General features: G+C 46.7%; 1 protein-coding gene across 1 annotated transcript; it reads right to left on the bottom strand.

Annotated features, from left to right (window-relative positions):
* Nucleotides 1–2,090: 2,090 nt before the first annotated feature.
* On the bottom strand, nt 2,091–3,443 carry LOC135384425 (uncharacterized). Its single transcript, XM_064613630.1, has 2 exons — nt 2,791–3,443; nt 2,091–2,676 (listed from the first exon to the last, which is right to left on the bottom strand). The coding sequence occupies exons 1-2, from the start codon at nt 3,441–3,443 to the stop codon at nt 2,091–2,093; spliced, it is 1,239 nt and encodes a 412-aa protein (XP_064469700.1).
* Between the last annotated feature and the right edge of the window lie 18,965 nt (nt 3,444–22,408).

The following is a 22,408-nucleotide window of genomic DNA, read 5'->3' as shown; positions in this document are numbered from 1 at the left end:
TTAATGCTTAAAATTGCTACACTTAAAGGTCAGCTACGCCGATTTCCCGATGTGTTGAAACGGTTGTGATATTCAGAACGAGCACATCCAACTGCCCCCGAAACGCACCTTCGTTTCTAATACCCCTGTCACACGGGCATTTTCGATCCTGCTCGACCGAACCTGCTTGAACCCAATGCAGATCGGATGGTGCTACACGGCCGCTTCCAAGCAGGATCGAACTTTGATCCTGCTTGACTCAAGACAGTTCCCATAACAGGATTGAGAATTTCAAGACGGCTCGACGGCCGCCATTTGCATCCTCGACCCCGGTGAACTGTCATAACTTAAGACGGACATGCGCGCTAAGCTACAAGTGATGCTTACATCGGTATACGATAAATTACCACTAATATCGCTGTTATATAGGAAACACGAAATTAATGAGTTCCATTTATTCATTTGCCTATATTCTCGACACCGCGCGACAACAGCCGGAACAGCTAATCGGCCACGCCGGATCAGTCTGTTTGGTTCGCGTATACGTTCGTTCGCAATGACTTCAAGCGGTGCTGCCTCGTCCGCACGGAATTTGTGGACTGACCAGGAGACTTCAGTTCTCATAGACATCTGGGAAGATCGGCTCGACGATCTCAGACGTCAAAAACGCAATGGCAGCGTGTACGAGGAGATGGCGGACGCAATGAGAGCTGCAGGCTTCGAACGGTCCGCGACAGAGGTTCGACATAAAATTAGGAACCTTCAGCAGCTGTACCGGTACGTACTACATGATTTCTTGTTATTTATGCTGAGTGGTTTCTGTTTTTTTTTTAAATTCCGTGTTAGCGCCGCGAAGCAACTGTGGCTATGAGCGGCGTATAGACGTGGACAGATGGAGAGGACAGCAGGAAGGAGTGGGGGACAGGGGGGTTAGTATGCGTCCTGGGCCGACTTCAAGGGGAACTGTGCCGACATTCGTCTGGAAAGTCTTCGGAAAACCCAGGGAAAACATCAGACAGCACAGCCGGTGACAGGATTCGAACCCGTGTCACCTCCCAGTCTCGACGTGGAAAGTGATCACTCTAACCACTATGCCACGGGAGCTGGTAGTGGTTTCTGTCACGTGTGCGTTTGTCGCTCGAGTACCCCGCACGAAGGGTCCGATTTGTCTATAGTCGCCGCTCCTACAGAAAGTGTAATCGGAAATCTGTTCAATGCTCCCTCGTTGACCCTTCTTTCTCTTTCTTCTTTTTCGCTGTTTGTTACGCGCGTAGCACTAGTTCTGCTGCATGCATGCTGCACGTGGATTTACACCGTTTTCTTAACGCAAATTTGGAATTTTCAATGCCACAATATTTTTTGTAAGTGCTGAGTTCAAGCCCGAGAATATGCATTATGTGTGTGATGCCTATGTCGATTTTTTACTCTTTGTCTACATACTGCAAACTGCACTTCACACAAACGATTTTTGAATGCAGGAAGTACACAAAGACAGGGCAGACTACGGGGTCAGGTGCAGTTGCATGGCCCCATTTTTCAAGACTGCATCGTTTCCTGAGGACGCTGCCCATAAACGACCAGTCCCTTGTACAAGAGGCAGGCTGTGGTGAAGGGACAACTGTGCAAATGGTACGTAGCTCACATGTAACTTTATCACTGGAACCCAAATACGTGAATTTGTAATGCATACATTATATTTACAGCACATCAATGACATGGTTCACGGCAGTACGAGTGGAAGTTCGAGCAGTAGCCCTAATGTGCGAGTATCCTCCCCTTCGTACAGCGGGGAAACAGTAGACGAGGGTGGTGATAGCTCAGGAGGCAATACAGAGTGTGCCGCAGGAGGCTTGGAGATTGCCGAAGGTGGTCCTGCTGGCCAGTCCACTCCACAGATACGTCAAAGGAAACGTAGGCGGACCACTCCTCCGTCCGAATTCCAGCAGTCCTTACTCGCTGAACAAAGGCTCTCGCGAGAATGTTTTGCAGAAACTCATGCCAGGGAGATGGAACTGTGGGAGTGGCACCTGCAGCAACATGAAAAATTGGTTTCTGCTATTACAAGGTTCTTTGAATCGTCGTAAATAAAGTGTGTTACTTCATATCTTACCTCACTGATGTTCTCGCTGTTTGTAGTAGCCAACAATTGCATCCCGCACACATGTCCCACTTGCACTTCTGGTATCTGCGGCACCATTTGGCTGCTGGTACACAGAGCTTGCAACCTCGGAGTCAGAAGCCCATTGCTGCATCAGCGGATCACTGAATACCTCGCAGGTGTTATTCACCACGCAACAAGTGCGAATGGCAAGTGGAGCGTTGTCTAGGTCACACTCTAACCTTTTCATTGTGTATTTGAACCTCGCCTTCATTCTGCCAAATGCATTTTCTACTATCCTCCTGGCTTTTGACAGGTGGTAGTAAAACCGCCTCATGTCATCGTCAAGACGAGCCCGATGACTGAATGGCTTCACCAGGTGTGCTGTCACAGGGAATGCCTGATCGCACAGGATGAGAGGCGGCACTGCTACGCCGTTGATGGTGGCTACTGGAGCTTGGAACAGCGGCCCCTCAACACACTGTGCCAGGCTTGATCGTTGATATACGTATGTGTCATGGCAGCGTCCGGGCGATCCAACATTGATGTAAGGAAAGCGGTACCGGTGGTCCACCAGAGCAAGCAAGACGATGCTGTGCCTGTAAGCGGATGCAGTAAAATTTAGTCATGTGGCCATAACAAAGGTGCTGCTTTGCCAGAAGCAGGACGTGCGAGATTTTTGCAACATGCAACGACAGATCATGTCAACGTACCAGCCCTTGTAGTTGTAATAATCGGTCGCACTCTGCTTCGGTGGAGAAATAAGGAAATGGCAACCATCTAAAGCTCCCACCGCCTGCGGGAAGTCGCAGACAGCGCTGCACTCTTTGATATGGTCGGCCATTGTTTCAGCTGAAGGCATCTTTACCCATTCAGGCTCAAGTGTGGTGATGACCGCCTCGCAGAACTCTCTGTAGAGAGTGTTGACCGTTGACCGTCCGATGCCAAAAAGGTGTGCGATGGACCTGTCCTCGGCAGAGGAGCACAGTTTGTACAGGCTCACCGCCACTCGCTTTTCAACCGAGATTGCCTGGCGCATGACGGTGTCCTCTCGCCGCAGGAGCGGTCCGCACATTTCCACGATATACCAGAACGTAGTGGGTGAAACGCGGAGTGACTGTCGGAAAAACTGTTCACCAAGGTACGGCAATGTGTCCTCAAACCAGCGTTCGTTTCGGTCGAACTTCCACCTCTGCCGTTGTATAGTCGGAGAATCAGCAACAGCGGCTGCAACACACAGCCCGTTGGCAAAAAGCAACTGTCTTCTGATGTGGTCCGTCCTTGCTTTTGCTGCCTCGATTTCAGTTTCCAAGTCAGCTAACGCAGCCAGCATAAATGCAATTTCCTGTTTCTGCTCGGCACACATGGCGGGCATAACCGTACAACAACACGTAAACACCGCTGGGCGGGAGCGACTAATCTTGGCTTTTTAAACGGATACGTACTCAGACGGCGACGGTTGCGCCGCCTCTCGCGCCACAGGTCAACCATTCAATGCGCATTGAAAGTCAAAACTCGAGCGTGCTCGGGAAGTTCGATGGAGATCGGATTCGAGAAGGATCGAAATGCCCGTGTGACAGGGGTATTAAGTTTGTCTTCCTATTACGAAAATTAATTCATCAAAGAAACCAAAACGAGCCATGGGCGCAGCCATTTTTGTGACGTAGATGGGATAAACCATCTACGTAGGGACCATCTGGGACCATCTACGTAGATAGAGAATCGTGCTTCTGATTGGATGAAAGCTGAGGCTTTCTCTGACTTCCCTGGCGTCTCCCGTTTCCGAGGAAATCCAGTTATGGCCGCCGGCTACGATGAGCGTTTCGTCCGAGGTAATCCCGAGAACTATTGAACGATGGAAACAACAACCGCGAACTCACCTCAACAACATTTTCGGCGTGAAATTGTGTGAAATGTGCTCGAGAACTTCGCAGTTCAACCGTTCAGCTGCCATTCACGTGAACCCGTCTGCTGCTTTTACTACAAGTGCAGGAATGGGAGCGATTGAGCAACAACGTGAGACTTGATCGTTTGAGCATATACCTGCAGAGAACTGGTCTTCAAAGAAAGAAGACCGTATTTCTGCGCATGCACATCGCGCGATTACCAGGCTTGTTACACGAGATACATATATTGTGCAGCATCATAGCGCGACTGCAATGAACGACGTAGGAATGTATCGTGACCACTCGAACTGCATTCGTTGAACCATTTGTCGGTTATATGAAAGTGCTCATTAGAGTTGCCCCGCACAAAAAGTGTTGGATGTAGTTTTGTAGTGTGTTGTTTATCTCGTAGAGCGCATCGTGGCATGTAGATTGAGAGCCCTTATACGTATTTTTTGCATGTTTACTTGAGTGTGCGCATTGTTCTATACCACACAGGCCATATTTCATTCATAATAGTTTCGCAAATAAACACGTACAGGTCGATCTCATATTGCTTTTGAGTTAGGCATAGTGTCTTCAGATCAGGGTATGTGTATCCTGTTCGCTGGGCCCAACAGATGTTATTAAGGGTAGTGCAACATTTCCCACTTCTTGAGCCATGCTAACATTGCCACAATAAGGAACATTACACTGCGCTGTGTATTCCACACTCAGCTGTCTCGCGACGTAAACCCCCAATTATTATATTGGGTACTCCACATGTTCAACCAGGCAGCACTTCCCATATCCTGTTTTTTTTAAACATGAGCTTAAAATTGCACAACTGCCACTCAAGTAACTTTGCCACCAAATTAGTCAGTGACAAAAGGTATATGTATTTATCACAAATTTAATAACCTTGGTGGAAATGGTTGATGGTGTCCTCTGCCTTGTATGGTGCACTTCATAGTAAGATACACAAGAGTCCAAATGTTTTCCTTGTCCACAAATGCCCTGTCAAAGCTGAAAGACCCTTATCAAAATGAGGAAGCGGGCTTGCTTGTCCAGAGAAACAAATATGAAACTGCAGCGCTCAACGTAAATAACTGCATGCTCAGCAACTAAGGCTGCTGATGCCGAAGACCTAATATTTCTAGGTTAAAAGGAACAAAGGAGAAAAGACCACTGCGGCGTATTAATGCTGTTTCAAAAGTATAACACCACAAAATTTGTGAGAGTCAGTTGGTGTATTTAGTTATGTTGGTCACCTCCTGCACCAATTTCTGATAAATTCAAATGCATTGCTACCAACCAGGACGTAAGCCTGACCTGTGATCTAATAATAATAATAGTATCTATCTCCCTTCAACACTTGGTTGGTCTAGGTTTCACACGTGGCTTCTAGCGAAATTCGAAGTTGCTCTGTAGAGCTGACAGGAGACTTGCAGAGTAGACAATTTTTTATTTATATTTTCCAAAGAACATGTAAAAAACAATGTGCTGTACCCACTGTATTCAAAGAAATACAAATATACTTCGTTTTAGCTATGTGCATGTTAGCAGATTACAGGTGACCGATGACACACAATGGGTGTCAAGGGTGAGAACACAAGAATACTACCACTGCAGGCAATGTCCTGAAATTCTAAGTCACCATTTGTCAGAAAGCAATGACCACGCACAGCCTAAGGATCATATTGAGCTCCTTCCATTATTATTTTTATTGACAGCATGTTGGCTGCCATCCAGTTCATGAAAGTGACCTTTATCGTTGAAAGAACGGTTCAACAGCAAGCGAGCTGGTGATAGTGTCCATGATGGCGAGACCTGAAGAGGAGATACAAGAAGGGACATACACACACTATGTTGAGACATTGTGTATGTCCCTTCTTATCCCTTATCCCAGGGTTTTTCGCTATGGACCTGCATGATGTTTCCTTCGGCAAACTTTACATATTTTTATGTAGAATTGTGAAGGTACAGCCAGGTGCTGTTAGCAAATCACACAGTACTCTTGAATCAAGAGTCCATAGAAGGTACACAGTCATCTTCAGCATTGCACACATCTGCGGGACATGTTAATCACTTTGGAATGTCACAGACATGTCATGGAGGCTGGCACATGATTGGTGGTGTTGAACAGACAACTATTTGTCATATTTTAGGCATAAAAAGCAGTTTTGGCACCTGCATGTTGAGACAGATGTGTCTTTACATACTTTGCCATGACACAAATATATGAAGCAACAAATGTACCCTCTACTTTATTATGATTATTAGTCAACACTGCCAAGAACGTGGGAACACAGTCTTGTACCACCTACACTCTTCAAAATGACCTTCACACACGACACACTGTAGGTCAACGAGACTCCAGAATGATGTCCTCTCCCTCCTCATTGACTGAAAACATTTTTCTACAACCTTGCATAAGGGGAAGTTAGTACAAGAAACACACACGTTCCTTTTTTGAGCAAATCAGTATTCAGAGCGTTACCACACTGTGGTAGGCCTGCAGTGCATTACGTGGTACAGCACACACTGTAAAAAATTTCACCGTAGAACATGTCCCCCATTCTAATGACAGTCTTCTCCAGTTTGTCAAACTGCCATTTCCCATAGTGCTTTATAGTATGACACAGTATTTCTAAATCTTTACTGTAGTTTACTGGATGTAGCAGAAAAAAAGACACCACTGTTTCCGATCACAGGACGCAAGCCATAAGTGCTATACGGAAAACGGAAATAGTTCATGCTGCTCTCTAGCGGTTGTTCGTGTTTGGACATGGTATGGTGCATGCAGGGTAAACTCCATGGTTAAAATATCCAAACGTGAACAACTGTTAGATTACATGATGTAGAATGCTGTACAGTACAGTAAAACCTCCAAAGTCGGACACCTCCCTACCTCGGACAACTCCCCATGATTTCATTGCACGGGCGGGCTCCCATTGAAACTACATGGGGACGAAATTCTCTATGTCGGACACCTCCCTATCTTGGAAGTAGGATAGGGTTTTCCCTGCTAAGTCAGACAAAACCGTGGCCAAATTACCTCAATATCGGCCCATCTTTGCACCAAAAAGACCCAAAATGAGCCAGTGGCCTTGACTTTTGCCCCTTTTTTCCCCTATACTGGTCTCAGCATTTTGTTGCTTTAGTTTTTAGAATCCAAAAACAAGTGCTGTCAGTCTACATTGTAATTCTTTATGTGAGCACTTGTCTTCAGTTTGTCTAGAGCCTTTGAACGCGCACTGCACCAAATCTATGAGAAGTGGGCTGACGCTTCAGAGACAAGTCCTTGCTGCTCGAAAAGCTCCAGAGGTAATGCCATTGAGTAGAATCCGAACAGGATTGAATCTACTAAAATCAGTAATAATTATCAGTGAAGAGTGGGTAGAGGTACCACTACCAGGTACCACTAAGGACCTTAAATTGAAGAAGGGCCGGGGACATTTCTCACCGCTGTGATCTTTTCCATTTTTTGTTGCCGTCATATTCTATAACTTGGACACCTCTATAAGTAGGAGACGCTTCGGCTGCACCGCGGGTGTCCAACATAGGAAGGTTTCACTGTATTTATGTCCCGTGTCATGTGACCACAAACAATATGTGCTTTTGCTCATGCTGCACAGCACAGGCAAATTGAGCTGCATGTGAGGATAACAACATGAAACCCGAGGCGTGGAGGAAAAGGCATGACTTTACGGTCTCTGTGCAGTTGTTTCATGTTGTAATTGCGTACCAGCTGGCCTGTACAGCTTGGGACAAAAGTTCACGGAACACGGCACTGACGTATTTCTTCATCGGGACCTCCCCCTTGTAGATATTACGAAGAGATCGAATAAGAAACAGGTGACCGGATATTCTGTCCGTCCCTCAGTTTGTGTGTCCACTCCTGTTTGCCGCTAGGGTGTCACCAAAATACAGAAATGTGACACTCCAGTGTTCCGTAAACCTTTGTCCCAAGCTGTACCTGAGAATAGGTTTGATGCATTGTACACACACCACAGACATGCAGTATGTGGTGTGTTGTGATAGTAATGCCACTGCCAATTGAAGAATAATGCTCCAGGTGGATTGTTTCGGTACAATCTTGAACTATGCATACCAAGGGGTAGGGCATCTGCGTGACAGGTTTACCTGGAAGTAAGAATGTAAATGTTAGCTGAAGTCATTGAATAATTAACATTATCAATATGCTGCTGCAGATCATACAAACAATAGCACACAAGATGCTCCGATATGTTTTGCAGGAATGTCTCTGTACTCACAATATTAGTACAGCAGCTCCAGAAAGGCATAAAGCAAATTTTTGTATACATGATATCACTTGAATGCAGCAAGTTTCTGCTGCACTGCCAGAACACCACAGCGGACAGATTCACCTAAGAAAAAGTATGTACTGTTGCACACATGGTGCTGTTTGAATGTCTCGAAAAACATAATTTATGACCGAAAGACATCAACTGGAAGATTCCGATTTACTTTAGTCAAAACTGAGAAAAGCATGTGCTGTCGCACACATCAAACAGCTTGAACTGCCCTTGAGTGCTCTGGAAGAACACCTTATTTGTGACCAAAATACAACAGCTGAGTCAACATTGAATTTATGCCTTACTCAAAATACACAAGGTGTGCTGCCGTGCATATGATACGATGATACTGCTTAAATGTACTCTGAAAGCGCTGGCACCTCAGGCATGGTTGCTCTAAGCTAGCGAGCGATAGCAAGGGTGTACGAACACAAGAAGTCGAGCACAAGTGATGGAATGCACTTGATTAATCAGAAAATGAAATGTCTCAGTACCAGGTGTCACTGTTCCGTCAACAAAAACAGATGAACTTTGAAGGGGCGTCTGGTCGGCATTGGTGACATGCAGCCTTCAGCTTGAAACCGAGACGGTGATAGTTCAGACGTGGAGTGCAAGCTTTTCGGTGGTGCCAGAATGCCTGCGAAATCATTTAACAAATAACACAATTCCAAATCTGTACTGAGAATACACCCGCTGGGGCCTAATCTCTAAAGGATGAAGCAGTAACTGACAGATAGCGTATTTTTCTCTTCTACATAATGGCATTTGCACCGCATGACTGACTTGTCTAACATTACGCGTCTTACCTTTATCTGCCGCCTAGTCCTGCCCCTGCAATCTCCTGCTGCAGATAAGGTTGGCACAGCATCCCGGGCGAGACATCTTCGGCTTCTTGTGAAACAAGTTGCGCATTGCTTCCGTAACATTCGTATGAGCCAAATGAACAGATCAAATCGTTGCTTTCGAAGGTGGCACCCAGTCGGAGTTGTAACCGATTGTTGCAGTCAATAGCTTTCTCTTTCGCCTTTCGGAAAATTGTGGTTTGAAACATTGGAACTGCATGCTGAAGTGTTCTTGCAGACGGGAGCAAAACGCTCACGCATTCTCGGCACGCAGCACAGAACACGAAGCACACCAGGAAGTCTGTACTGGCCTAGCAAATGCTTTGCAGTCGAAGGAAGCAAAACTCACGTTCCTCGTGGGTTCAGTGAAGTTCAGAAATATACTGGCTCCCTAATAGCGAACTGTTTATCACTTCCCCAATGTGAATCTGCGCAGCAGACGGCTCGGCAGAAGAAACTGGCCGGCTTGGCGGAAGAAACCAAGCCAAAAGTTATGCCAAGCCGGAGCGCAGGCAGACCACCGCAGGGGTGACACAAACCCGCCATTGTTGTAACTACCCTCAAGCGGGTGCTTTTGGCAAAACTGCCATCTTGTCCCGGTCGCACGTCATAGAAAACGTCATTTTGAGGTCATGTGACTTTGTTTACATGTCGTTTTGCCGCTTACCGACATATTTTCGCCGTCATAACACCAAGAGATGACCGTATTTTGGCAGCGTAAACTATGCGGTGCTTCTTCCGCAACATGGTAGCCCATTTCACCTTAGTTTAAGTACATCGCATCGGCTTGGTAAGTCTTAACGCGCGGTCGTCATCACATCTTTGGAAGTTGTCAACAATACGAGGCTTTATGTGTAAAATTGCGCGTTTTACTGCGAGATTATCGGATAAAAATAATTACCGTGGTCGAAAAACATCCAAAACGTCGTCCGGAAACAACAACCACATTGTTTACAAACGGGTTGGCCGCCGATCACGGGTGCCGCCATCTTTAAGGTCACGTGTGCCTTGACGTTCGCTGTGACGTGCGACCAGGACCTGTCCAGGATGCATTGCGTTCGCCCAGCACGCTTTCGTCTACGGAGCAATACATCGGATGCCACCCCTGTGCAGACCACGAATGTGTCGTCGACACAGGGTTTGCGGGCCACAAGACGAGATGTCAGTGAAACTAAAAATTCACTTTTTCGGAAAACCGCGAGGAGTTTGGGATAACTATTTTGCATACATAATCAGTGTTCCCTTATGAACACACCGTGTGAGTACCATTCCATTCTGTAACACTCGAAAATCGGCGTAGCTGAGGTTTAACGTTAAAGGGCTACGCGCAGTGCAAAAGCAAGAAGTGTTGAGAGATATTGTGGAAAATTTAAGGCCCGATGTATTGTGTCTACGGGAAACCCATTTAATTAGTCTAAAAGATAAAAAGATACTAGAAACCCGACTTAGCATGACAACAGTTCACAGCTTCGGCACCAGGAATGGGACTGGGGTTGCAGTGTGTTTGCCAAAGTCCTTTGACGGAAGTATTGTAAAATATTCTCGTGATGATGAGGGTAGGGTAGTAGTTGTAGACATTTATCATCGAGGCACATTGTACAAAGTGATTAACGTTTACGCACCGGTGGAACAGAGTGCGAGGACTGCATTTTTCCGAAACCTTGATCCATATACAGGGTGTCCCAGAAAACGTGTCATTGAATTATAATAAAAAACCTACGCCACCTAAAATCATGCGGTCAACGGCATTTGTTCTTATTAGGTTTTTGCCACCTTGTAAAGTTAATGTCATGTACCCCAAGTTTAATTATGCAAATATTTGCGAACTGAACTCAGAAATTTGCCAAGGGAAGGTCACTTTTTTACCCCACCAATATGAAGAGCGTGCTGAATTCACTCAAATTCATAATAATTCTCAGTGATATTCACAAGCTATCCCATCGGAAAAAATAGCCGAATATCATGCTTTTCGGAGCAGCGGACCATAACGCGCGATGTCTTTTTGAGCGCAATCGCTCGCAGTCCGACGAAAGGAGGTTCCGAAGCCAGCCCACAGAGTGATAGTAGAAAAAGTAACAGTTCCTAAAATTGGGAGAGGGAAAGCATTATCCCAGCGAAAGTCGGACGTGATAAGCCATGCCTGCGTTATCTCTTTCTGCGATGCCGGGGTGGGCTGGGTTTCCAACCTCCTTTCGTCGGACTGACAAAGATTGCGCTGAAAAATTCATCGTGCGCTATTCTGTGCGACCTCCATAGAGCATGATGTTCGGCTATTTTTTCCGACGGGATAGCTTCTGAATACCCCTGTCAATTATCATTAATTTGAGTAAATTAGACACGCTCTTCACATTGGTGGGGTAAAAAAGTGACCTTTACTAGGTAAATTTCCGACTTGAGCGCATAAAAATTTACATAATTAAACTTACGTCACACGACATTCACATGAGGAGGTGGCAAAAACCCAGTAAAAACAAATGCCGTTGACCGCATGACTCTAGGTGGTGTAGTTTTTTTATTATAATTCAATGACACGTTTTCTGGGACACCCTGTATGTTAGAGGGCGGAAAACATATCTTGATCGGGGATTTTAATTGTGTTCTAAGGGAAGAGTTTGATAAGAAGGGTGGGTCGGATAGAGCACATCCTTGGAGAGCGAGAGAACTTCGTCGTCTTGTGGCCGCTCACAGATACATAGACGTCTGGGAGCATTTGTATGGAAGTTTGCCAGGATATACTTTTCATGCGCAAGGCAGAGATGTAAGGTTAGATCGCTTTTATACCGAAATGAGTTTGAAAAGTGCAATACAAGATTGCGAGGTGATCGCTATTGGACAGGTATATGTTATCGCTATTGGACAGGTATATATCGACATCAAGCCAGCTACTCTTCGATAAAAGCACGACGATCGACGAAGCACTCCGCAGTCGGCAGCAGTCATACGCTGTGCTAATACTCTATCGGTACCTTTCTCGGTTTCACGGATACCTGTCTACGATATCAGCTGATAGGCACGTTTTTCTTTTCTAAGAAGTCGCCGAGATTTCCGAGTTTCCGCGCCTTTGATTTCCTTTTTTGTCACCTGGGTTAAATGAATGCGAATAAATACTTCTCTGCAGATGACTTAGAGGCATTCCGTGACTCCAGAACTCTGAGGTGTGTTCACTTCAATGCGCAATCGATAAGAGGCAAGTTCGATGAAATTGAATCACTCCTTGCTCAATTGCAGAATAGCATCGATGTGCTCTTCATCTCAGAAACATGGTGCGAGAAGGAATGTGATTACTTTACTCATGATGCTTATATGCATTTTTATCTAAATCGGAAGGGCAGAAGAGGCGGAGGGGTTGCAATTCTTTTAGATAAACACAAAAAATGTGAAATTCTGGAAGAGTTTTCTGTTACATGTCCCGAATATGAAATGTTAACCCTGAAGTACTAAAAATACGTCTTTAGTGTAGTGTATCGCCCGCCTCAAGCAGACACATCGCCTCTCCTGCTAATCCTTGAAAGACTGTATTCTTTTGTAAATGATCACGCGCTGACACTTGTACAGGGTGGCGATTTCAATGTTGACATGTTGACGCCGTCAAGACTACAAAGAGAGTTCACTCACACCCTGCAGGTACATGATATGTATAATGTGGTTGATGTTGCGACAAGGATTACTCCGACAACTTCAACACTCTTAGACTTGTTTATAACAAACTGCTCTCATGAACTACTTGCCGGTAGTGGAGTCATTAATGCGGCCATTAGTGATCACATGCCCATATTCATGTTTACAAAAACGACGCGTATTGAAAACGAATACAAAGAGACCTGGAGCAGAAGTATAACACCAGCCACTCTTACGATATTTAGGGAGGCTATACAGTCAACAGATTGGGAGCAAATATTGCACATGAATGACAGCGAGAAAGCGTACAATACATTTATGTCTAAGTTTCTAGATAGTTATAATGCTATATTCCCATTACAAAAACGTGTCACAAATAAAAAAATAAGGAAGCCTTGGGTAACCAAAGCGATTCTAAAGATGATTCGGAAACGGAATCAAAAATATAAAAAATTCTTACAAACTAGATCACATGAACATCTGCATGCATTCAAACTGTTTCGTAACACAGTCAACAATGAGCTGAGGCGTGCTAAAGCGGACTATTACAGTCAGCTATTCTCTGGCACAAATGATTCGCGAATAATATGGCAGAAGCTAAATGGGCTACTTGGTCGCCATGGAAGAAACACAAGTAATGTTCCAGATACCATGTCTGTAAACGGTAGAGTCATCAGTGGCAGTGAACTGGCTGATTCCTTTAACACGTACCTAACTTCCTTTTCGACAAATCGAACTGAAGAGAACATAACAATTCCTTGCAATACAAGTACATACTTTTTTTTCGCCCACAGAGGAATCTGAGGTTGTCGAAATAGTTAGAGGCTTAAAAGGAAGCAAGAGTCCTGATATTGATGGAATTCAAATTTCCCCTGTGAAATATACTATCGATATACTATCGCCATATTTGTCGCATATTTATAATATGTCATTGAGTACTGGCACCTTTCCTAGCCGCATGAAAGTAGCAAGGGTGACTGTACTGTACAAAGGTGGGGACAAGAATTTATTTTCAAACTACAGACCGATTTCAATACTCCCTGTGTTTTCAAAGATACTCGAAAAAATAATGTATCACAGGCTGCTGTCGTTCCTTATACTACACGGTATTATCGCAAAGGAACAGTTCGGATTTCGGGTTGGGCGCTCAACAGAACTGGCACTTTTGAGTGCTAAGGAGAGAATTATATGTAATATTGAAAATAGGTTGCTTACGTTAGCCATATTTTTGGATTACACAATAGCATTCGACCTTTTAAGCCATAAGATTCTCCTGTCTAAGTTAGAAGGATATGGTATCCGTGGGCTACCAAACAAGCTTTTTCCCTCATATCTGAATAACAGGAGTCAAAAGGTAGCACTACGAGCAAACACATCAGAACCACGAAGAATTCCTTGCGGAGTGCCCCAGGGAAGTATCCTTGGGCCACTCCTGTTTATTATATATATAAATGACATAGTAACTGTTTCCAATAACGTAGATTTCATTCTCTACGCGGATGATACAACATTACTTATCACTGGACATGATATAGAAAGTTTAGTGCACAAGGGAAACAACGTGCTTACCGATATAAGTCGCTGGACAGAAAAGAACATGCTCCGTATCAATCCCAATAAAACTAAGGCAATCATCTTTAGGGCCAAAAACAAACGTGTTGAAAATGTTCCCATTCTTAGACTGGGGTCGTCAAATGTTGAGATCACTGGTAGTGCTAAGTTTTTGGGTGTGTACTTCCACGAGTCGCTGTCATGGGATATGCATATCCATCATATATGTGGTAAGCTTGCAGGTGCTACAGGAAGGGTGTTCAGGTCCAGACACGTGCTACCAACTCGTGCGAAAGTAATGCTCTATAATGCGTTATTCCTGTCAACGCTGAACTACTGTCATTTGGTCTAGGGCAGCACAATCATTTCAAACCAAGGAACCTTACAAGCAATACAAAATAGATTTATGCGTGCCATAGGGGACCTCGGCCCACGTCAATCAACTAAAGCCTGCTTCGAGCAGTACGGAATAGTTCCAGCCACTAATTTTATAAATTATAAATGTTTGTGTTGTTACAGGAATGCACTTAAAAATTATAGTAATGAATTCCTGTCTCTCGTGAACCTCTCGGCGGAAACGAGGTCCTATTGTACCAGGAGAGATGCCATGTGGTCATACCCGAGACTGCGCACATGTTATGGGGCACAAAGCGTATCACACATTTTGCCCCGTTTGCTAAATGAGTATGGTTTTCTCGGCGATAGTGTTGTGCCATCAAACCGGTATCTAAAAGCATTATTTTTTTAGGCGTCCACAACTGGACTCTAATGAACTGGTTATGAGATTTTTCGGCGGCGTTTCTTACTGTGTTTTTTGCCTATGTGACCATATGCTTTTTCTTTTTCATTTTTGCCTATCTGATTATGTGATTTTCAGTTGTACTTGTTCTTTCTCATATCAGTTAGTGTTTATGATAAAGTGATTGCTGTCATGCTGTAGGTGACAGGGACCTTTCGTCAAGCTCCATTGGAGCTTTTTGTCCCTGTCTCCCCCACAATATCGTGGAAATAAAATAATAATAATGTCAGTGATCATGACATAGTCCTGCTCACAATCAAAACTGACCATGGTCCTGGCAGACGACCAAACACGTGGCGCCTGAACCCGAGGTTGTCAAGGAAGTGTCAGAATATTTAGAGACGCAAATACAGGGCGCAATAGTGTCATTATCGTGGTGGGAGGACCTATAGGAAAGTTTTAGGACCATTTTTATCAATTGGGGCAAACGGCGGGCGTACGAAAGGAGGCACGCTATCTTTTCCATCCGTTGGGGACTACGATGCCTGCGCGGTTTAGGACTCGAAACAGTTCCCCAACAGGAAGCATGCAGAGAGCTCCAGGAGGATTTGATGCTCTTGCTTGTCCAGTCCTCCTGGATGGACAGTAATCAGGGCCGTGAGACGATACGCCAACCTAACTCTAAGCGCTATCGGCGAAAGCATCACATCATTGATCAAAGGAAAAGGATCAACTGGTTGATAAAGAAGGAAATCTCTGCGTTTCACAGCATGACATCGAAAATATATGCGTTGATTTTTATAAAGACCTCTTTCACGAAAAAGAAATAGACGAGGCAGCATGGACCAGCTTCCATGACGTTATTCCAAATATTGAAGAACGTGTTCTGGGCTTTACAGGGAAAATCACTGTGCGCGATTTAAAAGAAGCGCTTGATGCCCTCAGCACAGGAAAAGCACCAGGTTCAGATGGTTTACCTGTCCAGTTTTACAGGACCTCATGGAAATACTTGGCGAGTTCTTTGACGTGTTTGGTTAACATGTGCGCCGAGGAGGGCATACTTCCTCTCTCTGGGCGGACGGGAGTAATAAAGCTCGCGTGCAAAAACGAAAGCCGTCGGACAGATCTAAAGGCTTGGCGACCGATCACATTGCTGAATACCGAATACAAAATATTAGCAAAAGCGTTGGAACAAAAACTCGTACAGGTCATGCCTTTGCTAGTATGTCCCGCTCAGGTGTGCGCTGTGCCTGTACGCCACATACACAGCCACCTGAACGCGTTGAGAGATATTTCGGAGTATGTACGTGGCTGCCGTAAAGTGGCTGTAAAGTGGCTGCCGTACCTTACGGTCAGTTTTGACCAGGAGAAGGCATTTGACCGGACGAAACACAAGTTTTTGTTCTTTCTGCTGGGAAAAATGGGTCTCCCTACGTCTTTTTGACGCTTCGTTCAACTCCTGTACACGGAAGCGAAAAGTTCTATTGATCTCAATGGAACTCTCAACAATGTCTTCGACGTTCGCTCCGGAGTACGGCAGGGCTGTCCGCTTTCTCTCTGCTCTATGCGTTGCTTTTGATCCTTTCCTGTACAACTCACCCCGCGTGTGTGGAACAGGCCCTTGTGTTGATGTCCGAGTACGGACGGGCGTCGGGCGCAAAACTTAATAAGGCAAAGTCGTCCGTGTTGGTACTTTGGGGTTCTCTCACTCAGAGAGATGTGGCTGGTGTTCCTGTGGTGGAATCGGCTAGGATATTGGGGGTTGATTTCACTGCACAGGGAGCGTCGATCCAGACTTGGAAAAGAATTGGCTCTGATTTGGAAGAAATAAAACGAAGGTATGAGGACACGGAACTATCATACCTCGATAAAAAGGATATTATTGTTACGGAAATGGCTTCAAAAGTGTGGTATTGTGGAACCTGCTTTCCCCCTCCCAAGAAAAGGGCGAAGACACTGACGCGATCAATGATGTCCGTCCTGTGGGAAGGAAAGCCTGAAAGGGTTAGACGCGACGTCGTCCAGGCTCCAGTTGAATGTGGAGGACTGGAGATTCCAAACGTTATCATTAAGTGTATGGCGCTGAGAATAGCCCACATATTTCGCGTCTTAGATGAGGAGGACCACATAGCGAGGTCTTTGGCTCTATACTGGCTGGCCACACAGGCCACACAGTTCGGAGTTAGGCTGGACCAGACAACACCAAGATCAGAGCTCGTGGCCTCATATTATAAGAACGTGCTAAGGTATATGCGTATGCTCCCTGAGACAGAACGAAGCAAATTCATGTTGGCTAAAGAACTTTATAGAACTTTGTTCCACCGGTGCAAAAGAGATGAAATACACACCCACGTGTCAGAACTCCGAGGGTTAGTCACGTCAAGACTTCTCCGAGGTGACAGGGCAGACATGGGATGGGAGCTCTCCCATTGTATCCTTCATGTAAACACCAGACGTTTTCGGTTTTTCGGGTGCACTAACCAGTGTTCTGCTTGCGGAGAAATTGAGAACCACAAGCACGCCTTCTATGACTGTGCCATCATCGCTGCCATGTGGCGGAAGGTTGCTGAAGTCTTCGGTATTGGCCGCATCGAATACACCACTGTCTTGTACAGTGTATCTGTCCCTGTCCAGAGGAATAAGATGCCTGCTTTCACCCTGACAATGGGAGAAGTAAACTATCAGCTGTGGAAATCCAGAAACAGGAGAACGTAGGGTCAGCAGATTGAGTCTTTACGGAAGGTTTTGTGTTACGTAAGGCTCGACCTCCAATCCCAGTTACAGGACGAACTTGACACACTTGGACCTGATGTTTTTAAGCGCAGGTGGAAATCCCATTGGCAATTATTTTATTGGCAATTATATATTGGCATTCGTACGACTCGGAGTCGTACGACGACGGAGATGTGAGGTGTGGGTGAACCCAGTCGGTTGCACTGTATCCCGAGATGTCTATATCTGTACAGTGTATTATATTAGTCATGTTGGTGGTACATTGATTATATCTGCACCCTGTACTAAAGTGCTTATACTACTTGTATATTGGCTTTAATGCTGTATTTCCTGTCTCCTATCACTATGTAATATATGAATACGTACTTGTATATACCACCCTCTGTCATGTACATCTGTGAATAGGTATCGATATGACTTCGGTCATGTATATGTGCATATTGTATAGACAGCGTGTATAGTGTTGTATAATGTAGCTGTGTGGTTGATGGTTACCGTTCTTGGAGACATTATCATTAAAAAGTTTCGCTTTTTACTAAAGACTACGACGACGACGAAGTTCCAGGCAGACGTGTTGTACTTTCGCTCAAGGTATTTTGCTTTAGATTATCACTGTTTTCTGTGGTTTTCGGTCCCAAATCCCCAAGAAGGGTGCCCCTGGGTACCCTAGGGATTGGGCAACCCCTCTTCGACAAGACATGACGTTTCCATTCATGCCCCTCAGAGCGTCAGAACGAGACATGTGCTGGAGGCTGTGGCATCGGCCATAACGTTGAAGAATGTGTGCATTGTACGCCCAGCAGGATACGGTCGATTCTTCATGACGGTTCACACGATGGGCGCTGTCGAGACATTGCGGGCTTTAAGTGAAATCACCTTGGCAGGGACAAGTTACCCCATTGTTTCCCTCGCTTCAACGACTAAGGTGGTCACCGTGCTGAACCTGCGCGGTGAGCTGTCGGATGATGATGTCATCTACGTGTTTTCGGCTTATGGGAAGGTAGTGAAGGTGTTCCGGGAGAAGTACAACACGACATGGACTTCGCGGGAGCTTTACGTGGCCCTCTACGAAATAGGAATTCCGGTCCCTTCCAACGAATGTGGGCACAACCGGAGACGTATCACTTGGGGCATTGTTGATGGTTCCCGTGTGGATGTCGCCTGGCAACATTCGCACAATGTTCTGCCAGTAAGGACCAGGCTTCGACGTTTTGGCCTTTCGCGTACGATTGTTTCTCCCGTATGTTCATCGGTGGAGAATCACCACCACGTGTTTTACGGGTGCCTGAATGCCGTAGCCATGTGGAGGAGGGTGGCAGACATGTATGGACTTGTGGGTGTGTCCTATGCGACGATGCAGTACCTGGACCCCTACCGGTGTCTTCACGGAAGGAGCCGACTTTTGTCCTCTTGGTGACGGAGGTGGCGTACCAGCTATGGTGCTCCCGGACGAGAGCGGTGTATGGTACCCGGAACGAGACCCTATTAAAGATTATGTGGAGCTGCAGGGTCGCCATTAAGAGCAGGCTCTAGAACGACCTTCGTGCCCTTGGCCTAGACACTTTTCGTTGTCGGTGGAAGAACCATCACAACCTCTTTGTCCTCGTCAACGGTGATGTGCTTGAGAAGCTATAATGAGCACCATGACGTGTATGTGTCGGGTGTGAAGGCAGTGCTATTTGACGTGCTAAACACTCACGGGTAGTGTGTGATTCTTGGGACTAGTTGTGGATTTGGACAGTTTCGGCGCGTTTGTCAGTGATGGGATGTGTTACGTCCCGTTGAGCTGTTCTGTTTATGCACCTCAATAAATATTTACTAAAGATCACCGTGGAGGGGGACAGCAGAATGAGCTTCTAGGCTAGGCCTAACCCGTTTGGGTAAGGCTATATTATTCAATTCAAAGAGAGAACATGGTGAGATACCACTCGTTTTTACCCCCCCCCCCCCGGAGGGAAAAAAAAGAAGAAAGAAGACAGTGCGAGAGGGAGGAGTACGTGACCGCACCTCTTTGCTTCTGATATGCGCGGTATATAGTGAGCTCGCGCCAAGAGAATGTAGGATATATGCTCTCGTCTCCCTTCAAGAACACGACGAAGTTGCGAAGCGGACGTGTTTTCCGAACGATCCCAAGTAGGTTTAAGGTTTTTCGATAATTTAACAGCTTTGTGTCGCCATAGCACCCCGAGATGGGCACCGAAGGGTTCCCTAGGGAGCTGGCGACGCAGCTACGACAAGACCTGACGCTCTGCGTGTATGTGGATAGCAGTGTCCGCTATAGGCAGGTTCTGGCGGCAGCCGCCGATCTAGTTTCCCTATGGGAACTGCAAACGGTGCGCCCGGCGGGCCGTGGACGTTTCTTCATCAGTGTACACTCAGTACGGGCAGTCGACATGCTACGTGCCAAAGGCTCACTCTCTGTGGGGAACAAGGCGTTTCCGATGGTGCCTCTTGCATCATCTATGAAGGTCATCTCCGTTTTGAAACTGCCGGCTGAGATGCCGGACGAAGAGATGGAGGCTGGTTTGGCGCGGTACGGCCAGGTGGTGGAGATACACCGCGAGAAGTACCGGGACTTCCCCTCAGTGGAGACGGGCACCTGGAAGGTCCTCCTGGACATGACGAAGGAAGTCTCGAATTTCATTTCCGTCAGAGGATTCCAGGGAATGTGCCTTTATAGCGGCATGAGGAGGCTGTGCCGCCGGTGCGGACAGGAAGGGCACTTTGTGGTCGACTGCTGTACACCGACATGCCAGCGCTGTGGGGGCTGGGGGCACGAAGTCTCCAGCTGCAAAGAGATGTGTCACAAGTGTGGCGCCGACCATTGGGCCACCAGATGCCGCGCCACGACCTACGACGCTACGCGAGCATTGCAGGAGTTGCTGCAATGGATGTGGCCGGCGAGGCAGAGCCACCAGTAGATCCACGTGAGATAGTGGCCCTCACCACGGACGAGGATACTGCACCGCAAGCCGCACAAGATGGGACTCAAAAGTCCCGCGCCGGAGTCGCCATTGCGTCGTTTCAGCAGCACGAACGAGAAATCCAAGGGGTAGCCAATGCGACCTCTTAAGTAGGTGAGCCCCCTTACAGCGAGGTCGCCACAGCGTCCTCTGAGGTATGTCAAGAAGGAGAGCCTGCCATTGCGGTGCTCCAGGTGGAGGCTTGCTCATCGGATCATCTCTCCGAGCCATCTTCTTTCATCGAAGACCGCCCGCAGGATCCTGTCCAGGATCCCGATTCTTCAGACAACACTAGCGAGGGCTCCGATGTCCCATTGGTCATTGATGAAGAGGCCACGAAGGAGACTTTGCCTGACAGGCCTCCCGACTCCGATCTAGTGATGAGTGACGGGGCCTTTTTGTCCACGAAGCGTCCACACACTTCAAGCGAGTCGCACGATTCGTCTCTCCTGAGTCTGTAGGAGCCCTGGCAGAAAGTCGGTAGAAGAGAGGTCCGCAAGAAGACTGTCGGCAAGAAGGTTAGGCAGGGTGAAATTCGTCCTGCCTCCCCCATTTCCCCCAAACCTGAATAATGAAAGTGGTATCTCTTAACGTACGAGGTTTGCAACAACATCGGAAACAGCGGATGCTTGGATCGCTTTTGGTCTCTCTGCAAGTGGATGTAGCGTTCCTTCAGGAAACCCATTTTATGTGCTTCCAGGAAGCCAAGGATTTTGAGAGTAGGACTGGTCTCAAGGGGTTCTTCAGTTTTGGTTCCTGAAGGTCGAAGGGAGTTGCAATCCTGTTGACGGGACGATTTCGTGCGCAGGTACTGCGGCACTCCTTTGACTATGAGGGGAGAATCGTCTCCGTCGACGTGTCTCTCCGTGGAAGCGACTCGCGGCTTGTCACTGTGTACGCTGCGACGGACTACCGAGAGAGGAACGACTTTTTCACGCGGCTCGACCCCTATCTGAGAGGAAGACGTGATCCTCGGGGGAGACGATGTTTCACAAGCGGCGATGTCTTCTTCTCCTGAACTGTTCTTTGGCACGCTTAGCAATGCCTGATTGCTGCCTCTACTTTCTTGTCGATTCCTGGGAACCAAATCTTTTCCCTGATGAGCTGTTTCGTCTTCACGATGCCTTGGTGCTTTGGTGCGCTAAGTGGATAGCCTGGTCTTGTACGTTTTCTGGAATCACCAGTCGTGTTCCTCTTAGGACGACGTTGTCCTCGGTCACTGTCAGCTCGTCCCGAATCTGGAGGAAGGGCTTCAGCCTTTCGTCCTTCCAGAGGCGCTCATGTGACCTTCGTAGTGTGTGACCTTCCCGTAGTGCCTTGACAAGTAGGCTTATCTGCGGGTCCTCTTTGTATGCTTTTTCCACATCTTGTACCGGTAATGCCTTGGGTGTAGCTGCTCTCAGAGCGAAGGAGATGTATTCTTCGACTGCGACGGTTTCCCGAGCTGGCCCGACATCTCGATTTGGTACTGGGTGCCTGGATAAGTACTCAGCAGGATTTTCCTTTCCGGGGATGTGCTGTAGTCTAAGGCTCAGCCGCTCCAATCTCGCTGACAGCTTGGCGCTTGGGTTCTTGAGAATGGACACCAGTGGCAGATGATCCGTTCTTATAGTGAACTTGGCTCCTGCCAAGTACGCACGAAAACGTTCCGCCGTCGACACGATCGCCAACATCTCTTTGTCAATCTGGAGATACCGTTTT

This window comes from Ornithodoros turicata, chromosome 1 (genome assembly GCF_037126465.1).
Source record: "Ornithodoros turicata isolate Travis chromosome 1, ASM3712646v1, whole genome shotgun sequence".
Lineage (NCBI taxonomy): Eukaryota > Metazoa > Arthropoda > Arachnida > Ixodida > Argasidae > Ornithodoros > Ornithodoros turicata.
The sequence above is the reverse complement of the archived record's forward strand: the minus strand, read 5'-3'. Positions and strand labels throughout refer to the sequence as shown.